At 50.4% G+C, this 11,161-nt stretch overlaps 1 protein-coding gene across 1 annotated transcript in view; it reads left to right on the forward strand.

Annotated features, from left to right (window-relative positions):
• Positions 1–4,522, forward strand: part of HOOK1 (hook microtubule tethering protein 1) — a 58,209-nt gene extending 53,687 nt beyond the window's left edge. The window contains exons 21-22 of the mRNA XM_038752380.1: positions 1,086–1,154; positions 2,506–4,522. Of these exons, the coding sequence (XP_038608308.1) occupies positions 1,086–1,154; positions 2,506–2,661 (225 nt within the window). The 3' untranslated portion in view covers positions 2,662–4,522. The remainder of the gene's footprint in view (positions 1–1,085; positions 1,155–2,505) is intronic.
• Positions 4,523–11,161: the final 6,639 nt, after the last annotated feature.

Consider the following 11,161-nt stretch of genomic DNA (forward strand, 5'->3'; position numbering starts at 1 on the left):
AGCAGCCAGGGGCCACTTCTTCGAGGCCACATCCATCCGGGGGAGGCAAAGTGAATCCGGCAATGCATCGCCCAAATTTTCACACGGCGTGCAGCAAACCACACCTGGTATTCCTTCAGGCGCGGAGCCTTTCATTCGTTCATTCGTTCGTTATTTCATTCTTTCATTTGTATCAAGCGCCTGCTGGGTGCAGCACGGGAGAGGACAGGAAGAAAGGGTGGCAACCTGCAGGGGAGCATTGCGCTGGGGAAAATGGGTATATCTGGTGAGGGGACGCCAAGGCCGAAGAGATCCAAAGAGGCGCTAAGCTGTGAGACTCCCACGGCCCGGCTGAGGAGTTCAGAGGGACGCAGCCCCCGTCGCAGACAGAGACGCGAGTGGCGAGGATCCTTCATTTATTCAATCGTATTTATTGAGCGCTTACTGTGTGCAGAGCACTGTACTAAGCGCTTGGGAAGTACAAGTTGGTAACATACAGAGACGGTCCCTACCCAACAGCGGGCTCACAGTCTAGAAGTGGGAGACGGACAGCAAAACAAAACATATTAACAAAATAAAATAAATAGAATAAATACGGACAAGTAAAATAAATAAATAGAGTAATAAATATGTACAAACATATACAGGTGGGGAGGGGAAGGAGGTAAGGCGCTGTACCGGACGTGCGTTTCACCAGCGGAGGGGAGAGCGTCCGGGACAGGGTGGGTCGGTCGCAGCGTAGGTGTCCCATTCGCTCCGTCTTGGAGGAAGGAGGTGCTTGCCGTTAAAGCCGTGGAAAACGATCAAACTGCGAGATCTGAGGACATCCCGAGGGTTGCAATCGTTGTCATGGTGTTGGAGGGCCTCGTTCGCGAGCATTAGGTCCGACGGAAACGGAAGACACGCTTCTGCTGTTTCTACGCCAGCGCTTAGGGCGGTGCCTGGCCTGTAGTAAGCACTCAACAAATACCGCAGTTATTATAATTATTATCAAAACAAGAGTTGCCTCTGGTTGACAACCGTCTTTACCGCAGCACAATCTACCCACCGCTTAGAGTATCTGGGGCGAGAGAGATACATCTTTAATATTCCTCGTCTCTTTTCAGGGTGAATGTAAAGTTGCAAAATTTCGTGATTATGAAGAAAAACTTATCGTGTCTGCGTGGTATAATAAGGTAGGTGGAAACTGCAGTGATTAGATACTGTAGGAGATTGGGAGCCGATTACTCTTTGGAAAATCCCCTTGATGAAGATTGGAAAATTCCTGTTTTTGGTCTTTCTGAAACGATTGCAGGCTGTTCTCCCGAGGGTGATCCCGAAAGATTTAGATCGGTGTTCCCACAAAACGTGCCAGAATGATAGCTTGGTCCCAGGCCCAAGGCTCCTGTTTGAACTCTTTTGAACTCTGGACATCGCCTTTGCTTCGGGCGGTGACCTCTTAGTGCCCTTGGCAGCAAAATCGATCGTATCCTCTGTCAATAGATTACCACCTCTTTTTAAAATGGCATTTAAGTGCTAACTAAGTGCCGGCCCCCGTACTGAGCACTGGGGTTGGACGCAGTCCATGTCCCACATGGGGCTCCCAGTCTTCATCCCCATTTCACAGACGAGGGAACTGAGGCCCGGAGAAGCGAAGCGATTCACTCAAGGTCACATAGCAGACAAGTGGCGGAGCCAGGATTAGAACCCGGGTCCTCCTGACTCCGAGGCTTGGGCTGTAGCCACTAGGCCAGCTTATCTGCTCCCCCGGTGGGAGAGATTCAGTAAAGGAGAATGAAATCGGGTCTGTCGAAAAGGCGGTGGGCACCACCTCCCTGGCACGGGGGAGATTTCCGGCAGGAACTGATCCACCAGGAGGGGAGGATGCGAAGTCGGAGAGAGAAAAGAGGCCAGGGCTTTGGCCTGGAGTGTCTGCAGCATGGCTCAGTGGAAAGAGCCTGAGCTTGGGAGTCAGAGGTCATGGGTTCGAATACCGGCTCTGCCACGTGTCTGCTGGGTGACCTTGGGCAAATCACTTCACTTCTCTGAGCCTCAGTTACCTCATCTGTAAAATGGGGATTAAGATTGGGAGCCCCACGTGGGACAACCTGATCACCTTGTATCCCCCTCAGTGCTTAGATCAGTGCTTTGCACATAGTAAGCGCTTAACAAATGCCATTATCATTATTATTATTATTATTAATAAAGCCTGGGCCGGGGAATGGGAAGGTCCCGGTTCTAATCCCGGCTCTGCCACGTGTCTGCTGTGTGACCTTGGGTGAGTCACTTCACTTCTCTGTGCCTCAGTTCCCTCATCTGTAAAATGGGGATGAAGACTGAGCCCCACGTGGGGCAGGGACTGTGTCCAACCTGACACAGTCAGGTATTTAGCGCTAAGTACAGTGCCTGGCACATAGTAAGGACTTAACAAGTACCATCCTTATTAATTTTAGTGGCGGCCAAGACTGGGGGGTGGAGGGCCCAATCTTCCCGGGGTTGACGGCGGGGTGGCCCGTGCGTGTCTTTTCGTTTGTGCGTCTCATCCAGAGTCTCGCCATCCAAAAGTTGGGCATGGAATCCAGACTGATCGGCACCGGCACGGGCCCCCCGGCCCGCTCTTTCTTAGCTCAGCAACGCCACATCACCAACACGAGGAAGAATCACCCCGGCCCGGGCCCGGGCCCCGCGGCCTCCTCGGATTAAACCGCCGAAGGGCCGCCGCCGATTCCCAAGTGCCCTTACAGATTCGGCAGCTTCCGGGTCCAAGGGGAAGTTGGGACGCCGGACGTCCGATCCTTTCCCGGATCAAAAAACGAGGAAACGAATCCGGTCGGACGTTTTGTAATACACAGTAAAGGACCTGCAAGGAAGCAAATTCCCATCGTCGAAATGCGTCCGAAAGCCCACCTCCCCGAGGAGGACGGGTATCACCCGGAGGGCGTTCTCCGGCCGTGCTGTTTGGCTTTTGAGATTTCGATGACTTCCCCTCGTTCTGCCGTCGCGTAGCGACAGCGGTGATATTCCGTTGGCCCCGTAGATGCGGTTGGGGTGAAAATCCACGCTGCTCCAGCGTCCCTCTGGGTCCCCTTTCCACCTGACCTTCCCTCAGACTTTTTGCAGGAGGCAGGGATTGCTTCAAGGCCAAGCAGCAATTTGAGCAGGAGTTGCTTAGTGAGCAAAAAATCCCGGGTCCCTTCCCCACCCCACAACCCTCTACCACACTAGTCCATCTGTGGCATCGTATTCTCGGCCGGTCCCGGTTCAATCCGCAGAATCATGTCAGAGTAAACGTTCTCCCTAAGCTGCCTTTCCTTGGGCGACAAGGCAGTTGGCCTTTAGGTGTTGAAAATGACCGGATTCCTTTGGGGAAAGGCCAACTGGGAAATCTAATCAGATCCAAGGCAGTCACCAAAAACCGAAGGCCCGTCGTGAGGGTAAACCGGTCTAGGACGTTAACAGTGAGGAAGAGGTTGGAAACCACCTAGGTTTTTTTCCCGTTTCTGTGTTAATGTACCGACCCGGTGGTTCGCCGGAGCCGAAGGTCCGTTTACCGGGAAGTCGCTAAGCTTTAGCCGGAGGTGTGCTCTGGGGAATCGGTGTGTAGTTTTAAGGAGCAAAAATCGTTTTCTACTTGATTTAAGATCGTCTAGATTTTGTTTTTATCCCAGGAAAATGAATTGAGTAGAGCGGGAAGGCCTGTTTCTCCCAGTCCACAATGTTTCTCTTTCTTGTTTTCTGACATCGGATTCTCATCTAAAGTCTTCTCCATCTTTTAGGCTCTGTGGGGTCTTCTGCCCGTCTTCTGCTTGACGTGGATAACTTCTCTTATCTGTTCTGAGCCCCTAGTATTGATGAAAGACCCCTAATTCAACAAAGGGCAGTCAGGCAGAACCCGTCTTTATTGGTAAGGCCAGAGTTTGGGTTCCATTGACAGTATTAATCAAGCGAACATCCGGTTGTGGATGCCCAGACGGCAGGTAAACGCACGCATCCTTTGAAAAGATTTTTGTTCCGTCGGCTTCTCTCCCGCAGGGCAACCTTTGAACTTCTGACGATTCTACCTCTTAGGTCTCGGTTATTTATATTCCCGAGCGACGAGACCGTCGGTTGGCGTTTTCTGTCTCGGTTAAAAACCTGGCTTGCCAAAGCCTCCTCCGGAAACGAACGGCTTTTTCGCACAGACCTCGAAATGCCGTTTTCCAAGCGTGCTGGAATCTTCTAGTTAGCAGGCAGAGAGAGGACGGCATGGGTGGGAGGCGTTTTGGTTATGAAGACGTTGAGGCCCCTTTTTAGAGATGTGGGTCTCGGAGCATCCGTTCCCACGGACTGCTCACATTTCTCGGAAGGAGGCTCCGAGCGTGATAAGCCATCGGGTGGTAGCCTCCTCCACAGGTGAGTCCCTCACGGAAGCTTCCGGAAGGCCCGCCCGGAGACCACAGTCCCTGAGCGAGAAATCTGGGCCGGTCTCGTCAGCGTGGCGCAGGTGATGGGCCAGGGACGGTCCGTCGGATGGATCCATTTTACGGGGAAAGGCCTGTTGGCGTCAGACTATCGGAGCGCCTGGTTCTGGACGGCGACTAAAGAACCGACCGGGTGGGAGGACTCTTCCCATCCCCGGTGAGGAAAGGAGCGATTGTCACCCCGTAGGTTGACGGTAATATTTGCGTGGTTTCACCGCCGGTCCTCTGGGCCCACCGACCTGAATTCCCGTCGGCCCGGGGGCGCGTGCCCACAGGATGTACGTGGAGGGACGCGTCCGGCGGGGATACTTAGCTCAGAGGGATAGAGGGCAGGGAGAACGATCGGAGCTCCTCAGGGAGAACGATCGGAGCTTCGTTTTTCCAGTCAGGTCACCTTGGGGTCCGGCTGGACAAAGAAGCTTCAAACGAGACCCGATAAAGTAACCCATGGTGGGCTTATCTGCAGTTAGGTATCCACGGCAAGGGATTCTGGAAATGGCGTTATGTACGCCGGGGCCAGTGAGCTAAGGTGGTATATCCTGTCCCCTCTTTCCCATGGTGGGAGTCTCTACAGGCCCAGGCCTACATTCTCAGGCTCGGTCTGCGACCTTTTATTCCTAATCCACCCCAGCACCCTCACCTCTTAAAAAATTAGGTGAGAGCGGCGATTCCTGGATTTTTTTTTTCCGAGATTTCTCTTTCCGCAAGAGGTATAGGCGGAGGTTCTTTGTGTTCCAGGGTGGACACACTCTTTGGAAGGCAAGGCGAGCAAGGACTGATTGATTTTTCTAAGCCGATACGTAAGGTCGTGGTCAGAAAGGACTGATGCGGTTGGAATGACGAGCTCCAGGAAGAGCCCGGTGTTTGGGGGCTTGAGTCTGGTTTTAGTAGACGGTCACTCTGCTGGCGGTGGTTGTTTCTAGATACACGATCGAGGTGTTTGTCGTCAGAAGGGGAAAAAAATGCACTAATTTTTTAATGAGGTGATTTTACTTCTCTGGAAACTTTCTTTGATAGTCAAATAAAATTTGAACTAGGCGCGTTGGTTGGGTCACTCTTCCTGCCTGTTATTTCCCTGGAAGGAGGATTCTTTTTTTGTTGTTGTTGTTAATGGTATATGTTAAGTGCCTATTATGTGCCAGGCACTGTACTAAGCGCTGGGGTAGATAATAATAATGATAATAATAATGATGGTATTTGTTAAGCCCTTACTATGTGCAAAGCACTGTTCTAAGCGCTTGGGGGATACAATAATAATATTAATAATGATGGTATTTGTTAAGTGCTTACTATGTGCAAAGTACTGTTCTAAGCGCTGGGGTAGATAATAATAATAATGATGATGGTATTTGTTAAGTGCTTACTATGTGCAAAGTACTGTTCTAAGCACTGGGGTAGATAATGATAGTAATGATGGTATTTGTTAAGCGCTTACTATGTGCAAAGCACTGTTCTAAGCGCTTGGGGGATACAATAATAATAATGATGGTATTTGTTAAGCGCTTACTATGTGCAAAGCACTGTTCTAAGCGCTTGGGGAATGCAGTAATAATAATAATAATGGTATTTGTTAAGTGCTTACTATGTGCAAAGTACTGTTCTAAGTGCTGGGGTAGATAATAATAATGATGATGATGGTATTTGTTAAGCGCTTAGTATGTGCAAAGCACTGTTCTAAGCACTTGGGGGATACAATAATAATAATAATAATAATAATAATGATGGTATTTGTTAAGCGCTTACTGTGTGAAAAGCACTGTTTTAAGCGCTTGGGGGATACAAGGTAATCAGGTTGTCACATGTGGGGCTCACAGTCTTAATCCCCATTTTACAGATGAGGGAACTGAGGCCCAGAGAAGTTAAGTGGCTTGCCCAAGGTCACACAGCTGACAAGTGGCAGAGCCGGGATTCAAACCCATGACCTCCGACTCCCAAGCCCGTGTTCTCTCCACTGAGCCACGCTGCTTCTCTAGATGCAAGCTGATCGGGTTGGCCCCATTCCGTGTCCCACGTGGGGCTCGCAGTCTTAATCCCCGTTTTACAGCCGAGAGAACTGAGGCCCGGAGAAGTGAAATGACTGGCGTAAGGTCCCAAGTCGGACCAGTGGCCGAGCTGGGATTTGAACCCAGGGCCTTCTGATTCCCAGGCCCGTGTTCTCTGCATTAGGTCACGCTGCTTCTCGTCGCCCCACAAAGGATTGGGGGTGCCCCCCAGGGAGGAAGTTGCCAACTTGTACTTCCCAAGCGCTTAGTACAGTGCTCCTCACACAGTAAGCGCTCAATAAATACGATCGATTGATTGAAGGGGAAAGCGAGGGGTGAGATGGTCCCTGTCTGAAGGTGGTAAGGATAATAATAATAATGGCATTTGTTAAGTGCTTACTATGTGCAAAGCACTGTTCTAAGCACTGGGGGGGATACAAGGTGATCAGGTTGTCCCACGGGGGGCTCACAGTTTTAATCCCCATTTTCCAGATGAGGTAACTGAGGCTCAGAGAAGTTAAGTGACTTGCCCAAGGTCACACAGCGGACATGTGGGGGAGCCGGGATTCGAACCCATGACCTCTGACTCCAAAGCCCGGGCTCTTTCCACTTAGCCACTGAGACACGCTGCTTCCGAGGCGACCCTCGCCTCAAATGGGGCAGTGGAAAAAAAAACAACCCAGAGCCCCAAAGAGCGTGTGTTCCTTCTGGGCTTTTTCTGCTCAGTCCATCAGTTTGTATTTATTGAGCGCAGAGCGTGTAATAATAATAATAATAATGGTGGTATTTGTTAAGCGCTTACTATGTGCCAAACACACTGTTCTAAGCGCTGGGGGAGATACAAAGTAATCAGGCTGTTTCACGCGGGGCTCACAGTCCTAATCCCCACTTTACAGGTGAGGTGAGGCACAGAGAAGTAAAGTGGCTTGCCCAAGGTCACACAGCAGCAGACAAGTGGCGGAGCCGGGATTAGAACCCACGACCTCTGACTCCCAAGCCTGGGCTCTTTCCATTGAGCCACGCTGCTTCTCGTGTACTAAGCGCCTGAGAGACTACAACGTAAGAAGGAGTGCTGCCGAGTGGAAGTCAGAAGGTCATGGGTTCTGATCCCTGCTCTGCTACTTCTCTGCTGTGTGACCGTGGGCGAGTCGCTGCACTTCTCTGTGCTTCAGTTTCCTCATCTGTAAAATGGGGATCGAGGCTGGGAGCTTTCTGTGGGACAGGGACAGCTTATCTTGTTAAGCGCTTACTATGTGCCAAGCACTGTTCTAAGCGCTGGGGTTGATACAAGGTAATCAGGTTGCCCCACATGGGGCTTATAGTCTTAATCCCCATTTTACCCCAGTGCTTAGTACAGTTACTCTATTTATTTGTACATATTTATTCTATTTATTTTATTTTGTTAATATGTTTTGTTCTCTGTCTCCCCCTTCTAGATTGTGAGCCCGCTGTTGGGGAGGGACCGTCTCTCTATGTTGCCAACTTGTACTTCCCAAGCGCTTAGTCCAGTGCTGTGCACATAGCAAGCGCTCAATAAGGAGGAGAAGCAGCGTGGCTCAGTGGAAAGAGCCCGGGCTTTGGAGCCCGAGGTCATGGGTTCGAATCCTGACTCCGCCACATGTCTGCTGTGTAACCTTGGGCTAGTCACTTCATCATCATCATCATCATCATCGTATTTATTGAGCGCTTACTGTGTGCAGAGCACTGTACTAAGTGCTTGGGAAGTACAAATTGGCAACATATAGAGACAGTCCCTTCTCTGAGCCTCAGTTCCCTCATCTGTAAAATGGGGATCAAGATTGAGAGCCCCACGTGGGACAACCTGATCACCTTGTATTCCCCCCCCAGAGCTTAGAACAGTGCTTTGTGCATAGTAAATGCTTAACAAATGCCATTATTATTATTCTTATTAATAAATACGATTGAATGAATGAATGAATGAATACAGTGCCTGGCACATCAGACGCACTTAAAAATACCACAGTTAGGTTGGATGCAATGAGTCCCACATGGGTTCACGGTTTGCAGATGAGGTAACTGAGGCACGGAGAGGTTACACAGCAGACAGGCGGCAAAGCGGGGATTTAGAACCCAGATCCTCAGATTCCCAGACCCGTGCTTTTTCCGCCGGGCCGCCCCGCTTCCCTACTAGTATTTCCCTCCCGGACGGCCCTGTCCCCCGGCTACCTTTTGGAGGTGACCCGGAGGCTGTGAGAATTCCGGGTCTAAGACGTCCCCCGGGACGGGCAGACCGCGGGGACCGGAGGAGCCCCCCGGCTCTTCCTGAGACCGGAAACAAGAAGACGCTCCGAAAAGTGGCTTTTTCCCAAGAGGGAAATGGGCAATGGCTAGAGAGGCCTGGCCAACGCTCTCTCCCCAGCGAATGGTTCCTGTCACTGGCCCGGCCAGCGGACGTGCAGAATCAATCAATCAATCAATCATATTTATTGAGCGCTTACTGTGTGCAGAGCACTGTACTATCTATCTATGATAGCATTTATTAAGCGCTTACTATGTGCAAAGCACTGTTCTAAGCGCTGGGGAGGTTATAAGGTGATCAAGTTGTCCCACGGGGGGGGCTCACGGTCAATCCCCATTTTCCAGATGAGGTCACTGAGGCCCGGAGAAGTGACGTGACTTGCCCAAAGTCACACAGTGACAAGGTGATCGGGCTGTCCCATGTGGGGCTCACAGTCTTAAGCCCCATTTTCCGGGTTGAAGTAACTGAGGCACAGAGGAGTGAAGCGGCTTGCCCAAAGACACTCAGCCGACTAGGAGGCCTTCCCAGACTGAGCCCCTTCCTTCCTCTCCCCCTCGTCCCTCTCTCCATCCCCCCCATCTTACCTCCTTCCCTTCCCCACAGCACCTGTATATATGTATATATGTTTGTACATATTTATTACTCTATTTTATTTGTACATATCTATTCTATTTATTTTATTTTGTTAGTATGTTTGGTTTTGTTCTCCGTCTCCCCCTTTTAGACTGTGAGCCCACTGTTGGGTCGGGACTGTCTCTATATGTTGCCAATTTGTACTTCCCAAGCGCTTAGTCCAGTGCTCTGCACATAGTAAGCGCTCAATAAATACGATTGATGATGATGAAGTGGCGGAGCGGGATTAGAACCCATGACCTCTGACTCCCAAACCCGGGCTCCTTTCCACTAAGCCTCATGGCTTAGAAAAGGAAGAACTGTCTGAAGGCAAAACGTGAGAATAAGGTGAAAATGTTCTCTTTCGGCGGGCACGCGGGAAGAACCGACGCAAACCTTGGAACGCTTGGGAAGTACAAGTTGGCAACACATAAAGACAGTCCCTTCCCACCAGAATGTGGGGGCTGGCCGCTGGAAGCTCGCTGTGGCAGGGAATGTGTCCGTTTCCTGTTCTACTCTCCCAAGCGCTTAGTACAGTGCCTTGCACACGGTCAGGGGGTCACTCTCCCCCTTTTAGACTGTGAGCCCACTGTTGGGTAGGGACCGTCTCTCTATGTTGCCAATTTGTACTTCCCAAGCGCTTAGTCCAGTGCTCTGCACATAGTAAGCGCTCAATAAATACGATTGATGATGATGATGATAGCGTGTTAGAGAAGGAGCGTGGCTGAGTGGGCAGAGCCCGGGCTTGGGAATCAGAGGTCACGGGTTCTAATCTCCGCCCCGCCACTTACGGAGAAGCAGCGTGGCTCACTGGAAAGAGCCCGGGCTTTGGAGTCGGAGGTCATGGGTTCGAATCCCAGCTCCGCCAACTGTCAGCTCTGTGACTTTGGGCAAGTCACTTCTCTGCGCCTCAGTTCCCTCCTCTGAAAGACTGTGAGCCCCCAGTGGGACAACCTGATCACCTTGTAACCTCCCCAGCGCTTAGAACAGTGCTTTGCACATAGTAAGCGCTTAAATGCTATCATTATTATTATTATTATTATTATTGGTTGTGTGGCTTTGGGCAAGTCACTTCTCTGTGTCTCAGTGACCTCGTCTGTAAAATGGGGATTAAGACTGTGAGCCTCACGTGGGACAACCTGATCACCTGGTATCCCCCCGGCGCTTAGAACAGTGATTTGCACATAGTAAGCGCTTAAAAAATGCTATCATTATTATTATTATTATCGGCTGTGTGACTTTGGGCAAGTCACTTCTCTGTGTCTCAGTGACCTCGTCTGTAAAATGGGGATTAAGACTGTGAGCCTCACGTGGGACAACCTGATCACCTGGTATCCCCCCGGCACTTAGAACAGTGATTTGCACATAGTAAGCGCTTAATAAATTCTATCATTATTATTATTATTATCGGCTGTGTGGCTTTGGGCAAGTCACTTCTCTGTGTCTCAGTGACCTCGCCTGTAAAATGGGGATTAAGACTGTGAGCCTCACGTGGGACAACCTGATCACCTGGTATCCCCCCGGCACTTAGAACAGTGATTTGCACATAGTAAGCGCTTAATAAATTCTATCATTATTATTATTATTATCGGCTGTGTGGCTTTGGGCAAGTCACTTCTCTGTGTCTCAGTGACCTCGCCTGTAAAATGGGGATTAAGACTGTGAGCCTCACGTGGGACAACCTGATCACCTGGTATCCCCCCGGTGCTTAGAACAGTGATTTGCACATAGTAAGCGCTTAATAAATGCTATTATTATTATTATCGGCTGTGTGACTTTGGGCAAGTCACTTCTCTGTGTCTCAGTGACCTTGCCTGTAAAATGGGGATTAAGACTGTGAGCCTCACGTAGGACAACCTGATCACCTGGTATCCCCCCGGCGCTTAGAA

This window comes from Tachyglossus aculeatus, chromosome 10 (genome assembly GCF_015852505.1).
Source record: "Tachyglossus aculeatus isolate mTacAcu1 chromosome 10, mTacAcu1.pri, whole genome shotgun sequence".
NCBI classification, from domain to species: Eukaryota; Metazoa; Chordata; class Mammalia; order Monotremata; family Tachyglossidae; genus Tachyglossus; species Tachyglossus aculeatus.